The sequence below is a fragment of the Leptonychotes weddellii genome, chromosome 13 (genome assembly GCF_054177405.1).
Source record: "Leptonychotes weddellii isolate Sample4059 chromosome 13, ASM5417740v2, whole genome shotgun sequence".
Taxonomy (NCBI): Eukaryota; Metazoa; Chordata; class Mammalia; order Carnivora; family Phocidae; genus Leptonychotes; species Leptonychotes weddellii.
In genome coordinates, this window is record NC_138381.1 from 13,511,373 (window position 1) to 13,530,456 (window position 19,084).

Below are 19,084 nucleotides of genomic sequence, written 5' to 3' on the forward strand. Positions count from 1 at the left end.
ATTAAGAATTCCTCATATCAGTGAGATCATATGATACATGTCTTTCTCTGTTTGACTTATTTCACTCAACATAATACCCTCCAGTTCCATCCACGTCGTTGCAAATGGCAAGATCTCATTCCTTTTGTAATGCAGCTTTTTTAGGCAGGATTATTTATTCCTTCCTCTGTTCCCATAGTGCTTTGTCATACTTACATTATGGTTCTTTTTTATTTTGTTTTACAAATGTTTCTTTGCTTGTTGGTCCCTTTCACAGACTCAAGGGCCAAGGCTATGAATTAGATTTTTATTTCCCAGTGCCTAGCAAGGGTCTAAAACCCAAAAGGCCGCAAAAAAATGTTACATTGAGTAGCGCAAAAAAGCTTTTCAGTGCAAGTATTAACAAGTACTGGTTAGGTGATAATATATACAGATTTTATGTTACAGTATTTCAGTGATTTTAAGGTGTGCATCTTTTCATATTTTGACATTTTGGAAATAGGGTTGCTTCTCCAATTGATGGCATCTTACAATTGCTTTACGCCCAATAGGAGACAGGATGCATGCATTTCAGTTGAGTTCTGCACATTGTGGATACTACATGTGTTGAACTTCATTGCCTTCTAAAATGTCTTCAGAAAGATTGTACTATGATATGACATTGAAACAAGAATTGTTATATGGGCAGAATGGCATGGAAACAACAGCAGGGAGTAAATCTGGTATTAGTGAAGCACTTATGTCTGTGTCAACAAGAGCTTTTTCAAAAACTATAAACTAAGGAAGAAGAAGGCATTGTATCAATTAAATTGCAAGAGTTTTTTTTTTCTTTTTTAAGGTAGTATCTAAAACAGTGATGTAATTTACATTTCATGGGCATCTTAGATTTGATGAAATATAGAAGTGTTGCTCTGTGGACTAAGAGGAAAATGGAGTCAAAACAGTTGCTTTTATTGTATGCTGGGAGATGGAAGACATGCTGAAGACTGGAATATGGCATAACGGCATGCTCATCTAGAATAAAGAGCAATCTGCAAAATATGTATTTCAAGTTATCTTTCAAGCATTTGACTTAAGAGACTGAAAATCAATTGATTGATTACTTAAAAGCCAAAAAGACTCAAGGTACTGGGTAGTAATCAGTGTGGTTTTATGAAGACCCAATTCTATCAATTTAACTTAATTTTTCTTTTTGAAAAAGCATGTGCTTTTTAGACAAATAATAGGGCTTAGGGAAATAAATCAAAAACAGAACTTCTGTTTCAATTTTATATGACATATTAATGACAAAGTAGAAGATGGGTGTGGATCAGGCATCTTGAGTGAATGTTGTTCCAAAAGTACAGACTGAGCAGTCAATAGCCTCTAAAGTATTTATTATATTTGACTTGTCCATCTACCCAACTTATTGACCTCTTTTTTAATTCCATTTTCTGTCACCTCCTAAGTTCAGAAGAGAAATCCAGATGACCTTGCCCAAAATGATGTCTGTTTTTTTTTTTATTTTATTTTTAAAGATTTTATTTATTTTTTAGAGAGCGAGCGAGAGGGAAACAGCATGAGAGGGGAGAGGGTCAGAGGGAGAAGCAGGCTCCCCGCTGAGCCGGGAGCCCGATGTGGGACTCGATCCCAGGACCCTGGGATCATGACCTGAGCCGAAGGCAGACGCTTAACCATCTGAGCCACCCAGGCGCCCCTGATGTCTGTTTTGATTAAACAGGGATATAGTTTTAGTAATGACAATGAAAGACAGCGTTGTATCTTATGAGGTTTAATCTTTTCTCCACTTAAGGGAGCTGGAGAAAACAGCATTTTGAATTTCCTTTCAGATACAAAATTATAATGGTTAATATTTTAAAAAAAATGAATGGCTTGTAATAAGGTATAAGCTATATTCTAATAATCTGACATAAATTAAAATTATTTAGCATTATCTTGTATATTAAGATACAGAATAACATTTAAAATATATTGAGAATCCCAAAAACTCTTTTTGATTGCTTAATTGTTTTAAAGAAAATTTTTGCATTAAAGAATCAGTAATTATCTGAAGCTTTGAGCATTTATCTTGTTTACAGTTAAGGCATACCACATAGTAGGGGAATGTTCTTAATCCTATGTCATATACCAAATTTGTATTATTATTTCTAGTCATCTTTTATACTTCTAACATGTTATTAACTCTAAAGGGATGAGAATAAAATAAAAAACTGTAATATTTGCTCTAGATGATTGTGAAGTTACTATCAGCATTTTACACTGTTTTGAGGTCATTGGGTGCTGGTTGTAAAGATTTTGGGTTGGTGGAATGCTGAATATATCTGTTCTTTTGCTGTATTTGTATATTGCTTAAGTGAATACAGGACAAATATGTGAACTCTTCCCTTCTAAAGTAGTGTTAATTCAACTCTGTGGAACAGCATATAGTAAAGTTGTTATTAAACACATTAACTTGTGCCCCATTCTAAGTTATGACTGTTGCTTTCATCAAGGTCATTAATGGTCTCCATATTCCTAAAGTCTGCAGTCAGTTTTCAGTGTTCTTACATGAATTTCAGTAGCCTTTGTCTTTCCCTTCTCCTGGAGATGGTTTTTCATGCCTTCCAGAACACCACACTCCCTTGATTTTCTTCCTATTTCCCTGATCTCTCCTTAGTCTCCTTGCTTATCTTTGCTCTTCTCTCTGACCTCTTCATGTTGGGGTGCTGTGGGGCTCATGTCACTAGCATCTCCATCTATGCTCAAGCCCCTGGAATGTCATTTTCTTGTATTTGCTTTAAGTACCATTTATATGCTTGTGATTCCCAAATTTGTATTTCTAGCTCAGAACTCTTCTCCAACTCCACACTCCTATAACCAGCAGCTACTACACATCTCTACTTGGGTAACATGTCCAGAACTTAATCCCAATATTTGCCACCACGTGCCACCTTTTTTACCTGCAGACTCCCCCGTCTCAGAGGCAGCTCTGTTCTTGTTGCTCATTTGACTTCTGTCTTTCTTTCATGTCCTCATCCAGTCTGTTAGGAAATCCTCTTGACTCTACTTTCAAAATTTATCTGGGTTCTGTTTGCTTCTCACTGTCTCCATTCCTACTACCCTAGGCCAGGCTACCATCATCTACCTAGATTATTGCAGTAGTCTCTCAGCTGGTGTGCCTGTTCCCATCCTTGCTCCCCTTTTATGGTCTTTTCTCAACACAGCCGACAGAGTAATTATTTTATAATGAAAGTCCAGTTATGCCATGTATGTTTTATTTTTTATTTATTTTTTAAAGATTTATTTATTTATTTTATGGAGAGAGTGCAAGAGCATGAGTGGGGGGAGGGGCAGAGGGCGAGGGAGAGAAACAGACTCCCTGCTGAGTGTGGAGCCCAGTATGGGGCTTCATCTCGCGACCTTGAGATCATGACCTGACCCCACATCAAGAGCTGGACGCTTAACTGACTGAGCCAGCCAGGTGCCCCACATCATACGTGGTTTAAAGCCCTCCAGTTGTTCCCTGCTTTATTGAGAGGAAGAAGTACTTACAGCAGCCTATAAGGTCCTATGCAGTTTGGCTCCTTTGTTACTTTTCTGACTTTTTTCATCTATTGGTCTTCCCCTCCAACTCAGCCTTATCAAACCCTTTGCTGCTTTTGAAACAAACTAGGCAGAGACCTGTCTCTGGGCCTTGGCACCGGTTGTCCCTTTGCCTGGAACACTTTTCCGCAGTCACCATGCCCATTCCCTTGTCTCCAGGGCTGCATGTGCAGTTCTCACTGAAAGTCATTTGTAAGGCACCTCCTGGGGTTGTGCACTGTCAGCCTGCCCAGCTCTGTGCTGTGACTACCCACATTAATCCTGTATAAATGTCACTTCTTTGTGAAGCCAATCCCAAGCACCCAGTTTAAAATTCGAAGTCATGTTGGCTTTTCTGATATCACTTTTGTTCTGTTTTACCCCTCCCCACCATAGCACTTATCACTTTCTAGTATATTACTTTGTTGATTTACTTGCTATTTTGATTGTCTTCTTCCCTTTATTAGAATGTAGGCTCCATGAAGGCAGATATTTTTGGTTATTTTATTTACTCTGTACATTAAATGCCTAGAATAATACCTGGCACATAGGGAGAAGCTCAACAAATATTTGTTGAATAAATAATTTAAGATACCTTGGGTTTTTAGATGTATTTAAAATGGAGGAGAAAGAAGATTAAATCAATGAGTTCTTAAATTTCATCACATATATTTACTAGGATATTAAAACTTCAATTTTTTAAGGTTTTATCTTCCACCCCAATATATCCATATGTGCTTTATGCTACAGAAAAACTTGATAGCTTACATTCAGAAAACTTGGTAATTTATGAAGCAAAGGAGTTGCAAGTGATAATACCACTCAGCAGCTATGTTTGACAAAGCTTTTCCAAATCTAATTAGCATCTATGAGATCTTCTAGTAGCAATTAAAAAATCTCTGTGTGTTATTTATTGATTCATAAATAATATCATAGCTTGGTTTATTGTTATTTATGGTACACTAATAGTAAAAAATGAACGTTATTCAACTGAAAATATTGATCAACTCATTAACATCATTAGTGAATTAAACTACAATAATTTTTTTTAGTGGTTAAGTAGTGAGCTAGGAGGAAGGACCTATTTATAATATATTTTTATCATGACATGGTACCCTCTCTGTAAAATGATCACACAGCCAGTGTTTACATGTAAGCAAAAGGATTAAGAGGTTTTTTTTTTTTTTAAGAAGTGGGAAGAATGTTTATCAAAGGATTTGAAGCAATATGTATTAGTAGCCCAACAGCCCTTACTAACATCTCATATATATTCAAAGCCTCCATTAATATGATTTGGAAAGAGGAGTTGGATTACCTTCTTCACAGTTATGATGCCAACTTGGAAATTGGGATCTGTGTTAATGTCAAAGGCATCTGCACCATCTCCATCCACAATGGTGTATTTCATCTCTGCATTGATTCCTTCGTCCAAGTCCTTGGCAAACACTCTGCCCACAGTGGAGCTAACTGGAGCCGATTCCAGCACACTCATCTGATAATGTTCTGTGAAGAAAGGTCAGAACATGCATTCTTGTAATCTGTTGCTATAAAAAATGCCTTGGCAGTATAATCATATCATATCAGGCATGCTGGAAAAGATGTCTTTCTCTTGCTTGGTTCAAGAATTAAAACTTGAGTTTTACAGAAGAAAAACTGAGATCCAAAGAGGCTGAGCCGACAGTAGGTCGTCTTAGCTTATACTGGATGTTTGATAAGGAGGGGCCAAAATAGCTTGACCTAATCCTAAGAATACGACAGAATAAAAACAAAAATATTTCTTATCTCAGTGAATCCACCTTCAGAGTGGAAGGAATTACCTTGCTTTCCAATCTTTCAGTCCCTCCTCATGAACTATCTCCCCAAATGTTAATTCCTTCTGAGAAAGAAAAAAACATTGTGATTGCAAAGTACATATTTATTCTGTTCAAACTTGAAATGCCCACATTTTCCTTTGTGGCCAAGCCAGTGTATGGAGTCTCCATCTTTGTGGCCACCGGCCCAAATTGAACGGCCATCAGTGATTTGTAAAGGAGGAATAGCCACAGAGAACAAGCTCCCGCCAGCTCCATGTGTCCATCAATGTGTCCTTGCACTTGGTTCTGCCCAGTGGAAATCTCTGTTGTTTCTTGTTCTCTTGTTCCAGAATAGAATACCCCAAAAGTTCTCACAAATGTAAGAATCTCAGGGTTGGTAACGTTCTCCTTCTCAGCTTCACAATTAAATTTAGGTCCTTTTCATCTCCACAGAGTTGTGTATTCGCTCACTTACCTTCTCTGGGGCCCAACTTTTTGACATTCTTCATTATTTTGTCAGTCAAAATGTGACTGACTAAATAACAAAGAAAATCACACAATCACATTTTCAATATGTTCATGGTCTCTTTTATTCTAATATGTATTGCAAGCTACAGGGAAGCCTGGGATGTGAGGGCTTGATTTGGGGAGGTTGACAGCACCCAACCAGCTCACAGCACCCTCCCTTGCACAGGAGGAGAAGAAATAATGCCTGTTCTTTGCAAATACGAGCCAGGAAATTGCTAATGTCTGTAGTCAGCTGGCAGGCACTTGGATTTCATGATCTCTTTCCATTCTCTTCCAAAATTGTTGATGGATTAGACTTTGCTATTGCAGAACTTTTAGGAAAAATAAACAAGTATTTTTCCCACACCAGGAAAGCTTTGTGTTCTGTGTTTAAAAAAGCATATACATAAAATTTCTACATGTGATGCATTATATTAGAAATAAATAGCCTGAGATCTTGATATTCCATTAAATTTGGTTCAGTTAAAGGTAACTAAGCTTGTTCAATATAAAATAGTAGGAGTGTCATTTTGCCAACATCCCATGATCAGTTATGGTAAGATTTATAACAAGGAAGGAAAACTGAATTTTTAAAATGAGTAATCAGAAGATTAGTAAGGCAGAGAGTTTATCCAAGGCAGGTTTATGGAATAGTGAGATCATTTAAACTTTGTTTTAGCAGACAGATGGGGAGATATTTAATGGTGAGATAAAGGCAATTTTTTAAAAGTCCAAAAATAATTACGGTTTTAGAGGAAGCAGAGATGATGCACAAAGAATACTTGCAGGCAGATTACTTTTATATTTACATTTTGTCTTCTCTGCAACACAGTCCTTGCTTCTGCTCTATGCTAGATTTCCCATTATCTTGAAAAAGTGGTAACTCGAAATGTTTGCTTTAGAATGGGTGTTAAGATGTTGGTTTGTGGGGCAGGACTAAAACTTACCTGGTTATCATTGTGTTGTGTTATGCTGTTGTAAAGTTGTCATGTTTGGAGTGATTTGACTTTCCTGCAGTTTGTCTAAATCCACATACTTACGAGCTATGTAATAACTTGCTGCTTTTGCTCTTTCTGTCTTCATCAGAGATACTGTCGAGTGTCAAATTTAAAAAGCCGAATAGGGTAGTTCAAGGATATAGTCTATAATGTGTGCAATGTGAGCCATTCATGAAGTGATAAAGATAGAACCCACACAAAGTAAGAAGCCAGTCCATATGGCATTTCACAAACTGTTCCATGATGCACTGTATTGTAGAACTGAACAGCTTAGTAGCCTACTTGGTTGCACCACTTGTGAAATACTTACCTAGTATTCTGCCTTTTTGTTTGATGAAATATCGTGGGGTCTTTGTGTATACCAGTTGTATGAGAATATTTGAATTCCCTTCCTGTCTTTACGTAGATAAAAGAGATGACTCACTTGGTCTGGCTGACTCAGAATATTAGCTGTTCAGCTGATAATCTGGTTTGACTCTGTGTTTAGTTTCTTTTCTTTTTCTTTTTCTTTTTTTTTTAACCTGATTTTCCTGGTCAGGTCTTTCACGTGGAATTGTGTCTGCTATTCTCATTTCTCCAACTGCTCCTTGTAGGCATCTGATTCTCAAATTCACTCCTCCGTTCCTGGCCTCCATCCCACAGGAATAGCTCTGTATTTCCACCTTCCTTAAGACATTCAGTCAGATTGTCCTGCTGTCACTTCATATTCAAATCTGAATTTGTCTTCCTCCTTCCCTGCCACTGGTTCCATTATGCATCCTCTATTTCTATCAGTACTACAATTCTATCCCTGTCACCCAGACTTAAAACATCATAGTCATCTTTGACTCCACCCTCTGTTGTGGTTCCTTCAGCCAAGAAATCAGGAGGCAGAAATCTATGTTTTCTTATTTGTCCCACTGCACTCTTTCTGCTGTTTCCTTAAGTGCTTATCAGTTCAAATCCCAACCATTCTAAAAGCCTCCCTGATGGATTCCCCAGCTTCTAGTCTCCACTCCTCCCAACGCATCCTGTACATGGCTATCAGATTAGCTTTCCTTTAGGTTTCTGTCTTGCTCAGAAACTTTTCAGTGACTTCCTTTAGAAATAGAACACATTTAAAATATAGAAATATTTAGAAATATAACACATTTAAAACACTAAAGAGCAGGTCTCCATTTTTAGGGGGTCTTTGAACATAAAAATCACATTTGCTACTTTATTTCCAGGTCTTTATACTGTAGATACATATTTTTCCCTTACATTATATTTTCCCTTACATTCATGTTCTATGCGAATGAGCTCTAGGAGAGCAGAGATTTTGTTTGTTTTGTACATATATGCCATACCTAGATGGTGCCCGAAACAAATATTTTTTAAATGAATGAGAGGCTTCCCCCTTCTGGAATGTTTTTCTTTCTTCCTATTTAAATATTTTATATTTTTTAGTCCCCTGTGAAAGTATCATCCTTCAATGAAGCCTTCATTCATCTTAGTTTATTGTGAAAGTTTCATTCTGTACTAAAGTGGTACAGCAAATGCTACTTCTTGGTTAACTTTTGATGAGTGTAGAATATGTACTCCCCAGCTGGATTTTAAGCTTCACAGGGACAGGGACTGGGTTTCAAGAATCTTGTATCCCTCATGCCCAGTGCCATTAGAAAGCAGGTGGTTGGTACTCTTGTGAATTGACTGGTTAAGGTAGTCAGATGGGCCACTATGTGTTTACCTTCAGTTTGGCTTATTTTCTATGTGTGCATTCTCAACAGGGCAGTATTTTATCCTAGGGGGCAAACATCAGTTTGGGGAAGGGGGAGATAGGAACATAAATCTTAGATGCTACAATGGTTTGTGGCTCTCTAAAGTTCAGCCGTACCCAACAAAATCTTATTCCTTAGTATTTAATTTTATGGGGTGGGGTGCAGGGCGTGGAGATCAAGGGAAAAAAAAAAAAGTCTACAAGAGCTCCAGAGAGAGGTGATAATGAAGGAAGTGAGAAACACTGGCTCAGTGCTATGGGATGTTGGGACCCAGAAGGAAAATGGTGATGTGAGAATTGCATGATAAATGTAGGAAGGGAACCCATGAATAATTGAACTTAAAGAGGAACCCAGGCCTGCCTTTTTCTTTGTCTTCTGTAATAGGTGCATTCCTCTGGCTGGAGAGCTATACTCTCATTGGTTAGGTACTCACTCTGGGGAAAGCGGGGTGGGTTATCATTGACATCCGAGAGGGTGATGTTGACTGTTGTGGTCCCAGCTAATCCTCCAAGCTGCCCTCCCATGTCCTTGGCTTGGATAATCACTTCATAGTATTCTTTGGCTTCTCGGTCCATGTTCATGAGTGCTGTCCTAATTACACCTGCAGCATAGAAAAGACTTTTTTAAGAACAAATCCACAAATCCAGTGTTTAAGATCAGCTTCTAGGTTTCTCCCTTGTGCATTGCTAATATCTAGAGTCGAGATGCAAATCATTTATATTTTATTAAACTTGAGGTCAGAATTCTATCTTCAAAACAGTACTGTGCTTAAACAAATGGTGAGTAAACACTATTCCAGCAGGAAGAGCTGAGGGCCCATTTCCTTTGGCGACATTACCGAGAGAGAACAGGAGGTGGCAGCAGTGGTTCCCCAACAGAGTTTGGGACTAGCAGTCCAGGCCAATTTCAAGGGTCTCTGTTGTACCAAAGAAAACTGGGGCTTCGGGTCCCGGAAAACAAAACCTCGTATGTCTGCAAATCTATGATTTTAGATAATTCTCTTTCAGCCCGCTCTTTCTTTAGCCCCTAGGGCCCTTGTAGTGTGAATGACTTTTCTTGAGGCAGCTCACTCCTAGGCTGCTTTTCCCTGCCTCCTCAATACCTGTAAGCAGGGTTGGAATTCTGATTTGATTTTCCTTTTGTTATATATTCTTTCAATTTTGTTATGTTCTGCTTACCTCTGTGCTTCACTGATTTCCATGAGCTGGGACATGAAAGATGCTCTGTTGAGTTGTTCATTTTTAACATGCATAAGGGATGAACTCCCCCAGACAGTAAGTAGCAGCATCACAGTGTGATGATAGTTTCATTTAAGAAGAGGCCTCTAAATCAAAAGCCAGTGAAATGTGTTGTTTTGATCCTGCCAAGGATGTGCTGTAATGTTTTACCCCCCTTTTAGCCCTGCTACGTAGAAAAATTGACTTCTCTACACTCTAGGCAAAGATTAAAGGCTTATTTACTGCAAGTTTACAGCATGACCCTTGGCTAAATAGACCTTTTGCATGCAAAGAGAAGAGATTGGGAACCACAAACCTGTCTCCAGTTTACTCCTACAGTGTATATATTGCATTATAGTAATAACATTCTAAAGTGAAATATGCAGCATTTTCCTTTTTTAAATGCACAGCAATAACTATCTTTTCATGTATTTTTGACCTTAACACTAAAGATGCCCCCTGGGAGCTGTCAAAATAATGTAAGGTTCCTCTTAGGATATAAAGGACACATTACCCTCTTCCTGTCTGTATTTGTCTTCCCTGTGGGCATCCCCCCGCCCCCCGCTTTCCCTCCCCCTCCCCCCCTGTAGAATTGTTAAAGTTACTGTTTTATAGAAGTCCCTCACTGCAACCTTTTTTCTTTACTCCTAATAATTTACACTCCCTCACTTTCTGATTTTATGATATAATTTTCTGAATGCCTGGTTCCCCTTAGGACTTTTGGGAAAAAAAATTCTATCAGGTTGCTAATAGAAATGTATTTTTTCTCTTTCAAATGGAGAGGTGACTTTGAGTGTTAACCATTTACTTTACCTCTGTGGCTGTAAGTTTCTTTACTCAAGTTCCTTGTTAATTACCCTTAGGTCTTCAATTTTCCTGTATGGAAATGGGAGTAACAGTCCTCCCATGTATTTCACAGGTTCACAAGAATAATGGGAGGCTCAAATATGGTAATGTCTGTGAAAGTATTTTAAGAGGAAGAAAGCTTGGCACAAGTGCAGGATAATCATGATAAAACATAAATTCTGTAGTCAAAGCTCTCAGGTAAAACTGAAAGAAACAAAAAAACACAACCAAACTTCTTTCGATTTGTCCTTTTTTGCCACATTCCTTCTTACCCATCCAGTTCTTTATGCTTTCCTCCCTGTGAGAGCTTCCCACTCAGCACCTGCTTTTTGGGGGGGCCACATCCCATGCTGTGAACTCTTTACCCCCTCAACAAAATCTGTGTGTCCCAGCATCCATTTATTCTGGCCGTGTTCTCTATTTAGTACAGGGTGGTTCAGTGGGAAGAACATCAGACCAAAAGTCAGGGGACACATCTACAAATAGAAGCACTTTATTAGGCCTCAATTCCCAATTTCCTTATTTGTTAAGTGACCGGTAATGGACTGGATGATTCCCTTAAGGCTCTTCATGGTTTCAAAATCAATGATCTTAGTTCTCTAGTGAGCCCAGGTTAATGTGTCAATCCTCTCAGGTCTTCTTGGAGTGATAAAAGACAATCCCTGGGAATAAATTCAACTGTAGGAGTTATTGAAGGCTGGTGAGGATGTCCCTTTGTGTAGGCAGGCCTTTTGCCCTCTCCAGTCAGACTCTGGGCAATTCTAGACATAGTGCTGCTCTTACCCACCAGGGCAGTGCTGGTTTGCTGTCTTAATCCTAACACCTGTAACAGTCTTCTTTCGTTAATACAGTCCCTAGAGAGTCCTTGAAAAGGAGAGTTGGGTTTGTCATAAGTAGCAGTTATGAATTAGTAGGGCATAAAGCAACCACCTCTGACGATGTGCATCACATACCTGTTTTGGAGTCCACAGAAAAATATGGCTGTCCCTGGAGAATGCTGTATACTACCCGGGCACTGTTGCCGTAGGTCGGATCATCAGCATCTGTGGCTGTCACCTGGATGACAGAGGTCCCTGAGGAAGAGAGATGGTGGAAACCTGTTCAAGTTGAATTGGTAACGGCTTGGAAGCAATGCTGAATAGGCAGTCTTAATGCATTTGCAATTGTTATGTTTGGGAGAACCCCTTTTGAGGTCAAGCTTCCAAAGCTCCTAACTTGTGCCTCTCTAGTGAGACAGGAGTTATTTGTGTTTTAAATTCTTAGTAACCAGTGAGAACAACACAGCCTTTGGGTTCTTCATTGCTCTTTTATAATACCAAAATGCTTCTCCCTTATGAATCATTTATCTATCTGTCTATCCTCTATCTTTTAAGAATCAGAACTGAATAACAATGCTAGGCTTATTATTACTATTATTTTTTACTATGGCTGATTTCACTGTCTAGTTTCCTGCCTAGGGACTTGGTTGTCATTTTCGGTCCAGGTTTATAATTTGTGAGCTGTCCTGCACATTCTCTCTTTCTTTGCATATAGAGAGGAGGACCTTCTGTAGAAGAACTGCTGTCTGTGAGAATCAGTGACTCTCCACCTTACCCACTGGTGACATTTCTGGCACAGTGGCGACATAAGGTCCATCCAGGAACTTGGGCTCATTGTCATTGATGTCTTGGATTTTGATGATGAACTCTGACTCTGGCTCCATTGGTCTGCCGGTCCGCCTGTCTAGGGCTTGAGCCCTTAAAGTGTACTGGGCCCTTTCCTCTCGATCAAGCCTCTGAATGGCATGGATGTCTCCAGTGGTGTCGTCAATGGTAAACACGACACCTGCACCTTCTCCTGAGAGGATGTATTTGATGGATCCATCTCCCCTGTCCATGTCTGAATGAAGCTAGGAAAAAAAACAAACCCGGAAATCTCATTATGGATATGAACAGGTGTGGGAAATAAATTGATTTTCACTTTGGTCCAAACTTAAGACCTTCTTTCAAATAGGAAGAATTTTTTTTCACTCAAACGTTTTAAAATGTTGGTCTACAAAGAATTAATATACATTGAACATGATTGTATCAAAGACCAAATATAGATTGATGAATAAGTAAAATTTTTTCACATCACATTCAGTATCCTGAACTTACTACTGTATTTTTAGGTGCCTTTCCCTGAGAAGTATAGAAAACAGGAGTTCTGGGCGCCTGGGTGGCTCAGTTGGTTAAGCGACTGCCTTCGGCTCAGGTCATGATCCTGGAGTCCCTGGATCGAGTCCCGCATCAGGCTCCCTGCTCTGCAGGGAGTCTGCTCCTCCCTCTGACCCTCCCCCCTCTCATGTGCTCTCTCTCATTCTCTCTGTCTCAAATAAATAAATAAATAAATAAATAAATAAATAAATAAAAAAAAAAAAAAAAAATAAATAAATAGAAAACAGGAGTTCTGGGAAGTGTAGGCCCCCACCCAACATGAGAATAGGAGCAAGTCTAATAAGGAGGAACCTAGCATTTCCACTTAAGAAAAAAAAAGTGGACAAACCTAACCTTTTAAAATAAGTATTTGACATAAACTGAGTTTTAGAGTTTCAAAAACCTTGTGATGATTCAAGTTGCCTGAAAAACTGATGAACTGATGAATAAATAGGCTATGGCCACTGTCCTGGAAACTGTAAATGACCTCCAGGGAGTCCTGCAACTCTCTGATTCTGTGGTCCCAATTCAGTAATTTCATTCAGTAGGACTATGTATGCGTGCCTCTGTTTCGGGTGTCAGAATGGATTTCACGGCCAGTTGTTGGTATTTGCATCAGTGTATCTCTCTTTGGTGGGACCAGTTCCTGGGCTTGTAATTGAATCACTCAAATCTATATGTGGATGGCTGAGTTAGGGGCATGCTTTTATCTGCCCATCCAACTATGTTATCTCCTGGATTACTTTGTAATGAATGATAAGCACTCTCAAAAGGAGTCCAGGGCACTATTTTCATATTACGCCTGGAAATACATTTTTGCATCTCTAATTACAGATAATGTTTTATGGCAGGAATCCTGAAATTTTGTGTTATCATATAAGTAACAGTCTCTCTCTAAAGTGGGTTTTAGCACTTTGCATAGTTCAGAGATTTAGTTTATAAAATGGGCAACCAGTGTTAGCCTTAGACTAGTGGGGGCAGATGTATCTGGCCTAAAACATGATGTCAGTTGTAAGTCGAGGGCCTTTGACAAAGATTTGAACGTTTATTACTCTCAAATTTTTAATATTATAAATGTGGAGAACACCATTAATACTTTGAAAGGTTGTTGGGATCATTAGAAATTAATGTATGTAAAGCGCCGAGCACAGCGTCTTTCCCATAATAGGAATGCTATAAATGGGGCTGATTATGATGATGATAATAATGACGGTGATATGCATAGAGAAAAGGGTATTAACATGCCCAGCTCTTCTCTGCTCCCTTCAAGCTTTCGGGAATGTAGCAGAGACTATACAAACAACCTGTTGGCTTTTTTATTATGCATAGTCTAACGGGGAAAGCGCTGCCTGAAGCGTTGCTAGGACAGTGTTACTCTGAGGATTAAATGGCAGAGACACCAAGAGGACACCTGAAAATGTATTCACAACATCCTCAGACAAGGATGGATTTGGAGGTTGTGGCTGGCTTTGAGTTGATCTCAGATTGACTCATGGCCAAATCATGCAGGCAGCGATTTTGCCACCTAAAGGAATTCAGCTGTGTTGTACCTAGAGAGGGGAAATAAGAGAATAACATTGACCAAAAAAATTGCTAGTGGATTTTTTTTTCTACTTAAAGAATTCTATTTAGAATATGAAATTCTCACATTTCCTCATTCCATATACAGTATTATTATTTTTTGCGATCCGAATCTTTTATTTATGCAGTTAAAAAAACCAGAGGTGCCCAACTCTTACTGTGTAGAATAGAAAGCCATTTTATTGGGACCCAGTCATAAAGAAATGAAAATCCATTCCATCTGGAACTGTTTCCAGGCAAAGGAATGGGATTGGGAGGAGGAGGAGAGGAATCTCAGAATTTTTTTTTCTTTTTAAGATTTATTGATTTATTTGAGAGAGAGAGGTAGTGTGTGCACAGTGCGGAGGGGGGACAGAGGGAGAGAATCTCAAGCTGACTCCTCGCTGAGCTTGGAGCCAGTAGGACTTGATCTCATGACCCATGAGATCACAACCTGAGCCAAAGCCAAGTCAGACGCTCAACCAACTGAGCCACCCAGGGTGCCATAGGGTTTTTTTAATATAAAAAAAAAATGCTGTGTATTTATATATGTAAGACATGTAATCCTAAGGCATGTGGCATAGAACTTTTACTTATAATGAAATAGGTTCATTTAGGGCATGGCAGATTATTTAGGGGGAAGAAAACAGAATAGAAGCTGACATAAAGTACCTAGGACTCTTTTGAGGTGTTCTACTTATTATCTAAAAAGTTTTGTCCTATGGTCCTTAAAAAAACTAAGCGTACTTGCTGTTATCACAGGCCAAACTTAAGTGAGTATTGTGCCTATGGAGCGTGCTTAATAAGTAATAGAAGGCTCAAATTGTTGCTGCTGCAGAGGTCCTGGTTCCTTAGGAGCCATTCAGCTGACCGATGTTAGTAGAGTGTGGGCTGAACATCAGATCTGTTATCTTTTGTTTTTGTCTGTATTGGGAGAAGAATTTGAGAAATTCTCTGGATGGTAAGTTCCTTGAAGGCAGGAACCATGTGGCTTTCATCTTCATGTGGATTCTCACATGTAGCAAATGCTCAATAAAATTGTATGGGATGAGTGACGTAGGGTATAGGATTAGGGTTAAAGCTTTTTGTGAAGTGTTACCTTTGTTTAAAAAGAGCTAGCAAGCATCTTTCAGATAGCTTCTGTATGTGTGTGTTTGTGAGCCCGTGTGTAAGAAAGAGAGAAGGGAGGGAGGAGGGGGTGAGAGGACATCCACAGAGAAGCATGATGAGCCTTTTATGAACAGGGACAAATGGGGACCAGCTATGACAGGGACCAGAATCTGCTTACACAGAACTGTTTCCTGAGGAATATAATTGTATCATTTCAGGGTCCAGTCAGGGAACAAAACCTAAACCAGTTATTTTAGCAGAGCAAATTTAATATGGAGAATTGGAAAGGCAAAAAGGGAACACTGAAGTTTTGGAGGGTTAGAAACTCCAGGAAACAGCTAGTGTCCCTCTGGCTGGGGGCAGAAGGCAGCAGTTGGGGCTCCTGGAATCTAGATGTTTGGAGGAGGCTGGGCCTGAGGCCTCCGAAAAGGGAGTGCTGTCGCCTGGGGCTGGGGCTTCAGGACTTGGAGAAGGTGCCCCCAGCACCCACTTCTCTCAGACTTCAGACCCAGATTTCTGAGAAGGGGCTGCCATCCAGTTGTGCTGATCTTTCTGCGGGGGTGTGATGAGGCTGGTGCTGGGAGTGTGGGGAAGATCCAGGACCTGGAACCACCTGTTGGCTAGGTAATAGGAACAAGTCCCTTCTCCCTCCTCCTGCCTCTGGTTCTCTCTCTAGTACATTCTCCTGTCTGAACCCAATGGGGAGCTGGTCGGAAAAGGAGAAACTGTGGCTCACAGAGTCCCAGCCCTAACTGACATCACTACGGGGAGTATGGGAGGGTGAATACAGAGCTGAGAGACTCTTGCTTAAAAACCAGCATGGTAATGTGCATTTAATATTAGGGTTTACCAGCAGTAGAATACACATTTGGTTACGACAATTGCAAATGCGAGGCATTGATAACTTTCCCTTAAGTCACTCAGCAAATTGGCAGTGTAATAAAAATGTGTTTTATAATTTATCCATATTTAATTCAGCTAATGCTGACTGAGTACCAGCTCTTCAGAGGAAGGTAAGGAGCTTCTGGAATGGAGCTGGCAGCACATGGTTATGTACATCTTGGGAAAACATTCTTCCTCCCAAAATCTAAACAGAGTAAGATAAGTGGATATCCTACTTATCCTAATAATGCTTTAGTTTATAAGATCTTCAGCCAAAGGAGTAGTGAAAGATGGAAAGTCCAGGTAGTTTATGAAAAATCTTAGTTGATTTAATATTTAAAAACAAGGGTGATTTTCACTCTTTTTGTCATCTTTCATAGTACCTTGTACAATTCCAGGAGCACAGTATTGCTTATACTTTGTGGTGAGACAGCTTCTGTGTAGCTGTTAACCTCAGCATGCCTTGGAACCACTGCTTCGTGCCCAAGCACAAGCTCTCTGCATCCCACTCTTTGCATATGTCAATATAATCTAGCTTTAACTCGACACTGCCTTGTCCCTGGAAAGCCCAGTGTGGATTTTATAAGGCCATACCAATTACAGCTGATAATTGTTGCCATATGCCTCTGATATAAGCAAATACTCAGGCAAGCTCTCTAAAAAGACATCTTCCAGAGCTCAAGGTGACAAGCTAAATGCCCCTGGGAGAGAGGGAATGAAAGGTGGATGAATTCTCTTTCAAAACAAAGTAAGGGGGGGAAAGTGCCTGGGTAAGTGAATATATAACGTGGAGTAACACCCCACTTCACTGGCTGCTCAGTGTTGGCTGGATGAGACGGCTGTCGAGATGCCCAGGGTGTTCTGTGTCCTGGGTTGGGGTGCTTAGGAAAGGGTGGGCACTGATCATGAGTACTGGAGAGAGGGTGCTAGACAGCTAAGTTCCCAACGTCGGGAAGTAGTTGGGCTTGGTTGGATTCCTGGTGCCCTAACACCATTGACTCTTCACTGTATTTTTCAGGGCCAAGTCTCAGGGCAATGAAAAGAGAAGCCTGTGGCTGCAGTGTCAGATTTTCTGTTACCTTCTTTGTAACTTGGGGCAATAAGCGTAACCTCTCTGAGCCGTGTTCCACAGGCTAATTATCTGAAAGTGGTGAGTCACACTTACCTCACAGCACTGTTGTGATGATTAAATGATCTGCTCTTTGTGACTGTGACTGCCACATAGTCCTGTGGTAGCCCAGTAAAATGTTAGATACCTTCGCCTTTCTGTAGGGTCGTATGTCCAGCCTTGTGCTGGGTACTCAGTGTTGGGGAAGCGTAGGGAAGGCTAAGGATGGAATCTCAGCTTCTACCCTTGGGAGAAGTGAAGAGGGCTCTAGATTGTACAAGCACACAAAGCCATTACTGAATACAAATAAATGTATTTTCTTAAACTTATTTTAGCAGTAGCCATGTATGTCTAGTTGGAAGAAAGATTTTACAAATAATGAGTAGCTAGAAGTCTTTGGAACTCTGAGCAGATAGAAGATGTGTTCATGATGGAAATGGCTTTTAAGCTAAGGCCCTGAGCAATTGGAATGTGATTGAATGGAGAGGTGGTGACAGTGTGTCCTGGGCAGGGGAGTAGCATGAGTACATGTCTGTGGTGGGGACAAACGTGGTATGTGTTATCAGGGCCAGTGAGGACACCAGCATGACTGGGATCAGGACTAGATTTGTGAAATCGTAGGGGAGGGCTGGATAAGGGAGGAAGACTCATTTTCTGCAAGTCCTTGAACTAAGCTAAGAGCTCTGATAAGCATTGGAGCTACCACGCTTTCTTAATCAGAGGAGTGACATGATGGAAAGTGTGCTTCAAGGAGATGAATGTCCTGAGTCCTAGGGAGTGGGGAAGATTCTCTACAGGGAGACGGGCAGTGGCTGCTTAGTTAATCTAATCATGAAGAGCAGAGGGACCACAGTAATGACAGAGCCTGGAGAGGATGAGGTGAATCTGAGAGAAACTGGCAAGGAGATATTGACAGGATGTGGTGACTGGTTGTACATGAGGGAGGGAGAGAAGGAAAGGAAGAAGTCAAAGAGAAGTCACAGATTTTGAGACTAGGAGATTTGTGGCTGCATTAGGTTACACACATTACTGAGCTGCTGAGTTCCCATAGCAAAATCCCTATCTACCACTATTACCACTACTCCCACTATCACTACTATGCTTACAGAGTAATGATCATTAAGATCTTACTCTTGGACCAAGTCCTGTGCTAAGCACTTTACATATGTTAGCTTATTTAATCCTTATGACACCAGGAAGTATTAAATATCTTTTTAAAGCACCTTCTATGTGACAGGTACTGTGTTAGGCCTTGGGGATAAAATGGGAGCTTATAGTCTAGTCCAAGGCTTCAGACAGTACTCATGTAAATAAACAAATGAATTAGACGTTGTAGGTTGTGATGAGAGCTCTGAAAAAAATAATGGCCGTGAGAGAGTCTAACAGAGGGGCCTACCTTAGGGAATGGTCAAGGAAGACCTTGATTCAAAATGAGCCCTGAAGAGTGAGGAGAGGCCAACCACAAAAGAAGCCAGAGGAAGAATATTTTATTTTGGGGGAAAAATCAGGCAAAGCTTGGCAAGTTGTAGGAAGTGCCAGAAGGCTATGTCCCTGGAACACGAGACGAAGGGAAAGAAAGTGTGGCTTGCGATGTGGTGGGAGGACAGGGG

The 19,084-nt window shown here is 40.2% G+C and overlaps 1 protein-coding gene across 1 annotated transcript in view; it reads right to left on the reverse strand.

Moving 5' to 3' along the window:
- CDH20 (cadherin 20) overlaps positions 1 to 19,084 on the reverse strand; it is a 186,270-nt gene that overhangs the window by 13,790 nt on the left and 153,396 nt on the right. The window contains exons 4-7 of the mRNA XM_081802519.1: positions 12,234 to 12,528; positions 11,594 to 11,713; positions 9,011 to 9,178; positions 4,856 to 5,043 (exon numbers count right to left, since the gene is read on the reverse strand). Of these exons, the coding sequence (XP_081658645.1) occupies positions 4,856 to 5,043; positions 9,011 to 9,178; positions 11,594 to 11,713; positions 12,234 to 12,528 (771 nt within the window). The remainder of the gene's footprint in view (positions 1 to 4,855; positions 5,044 to 9,010; positions 9,179 to 11,593; positions 11,714 to 12,233; positions 12,529 to 19,084) is intronic.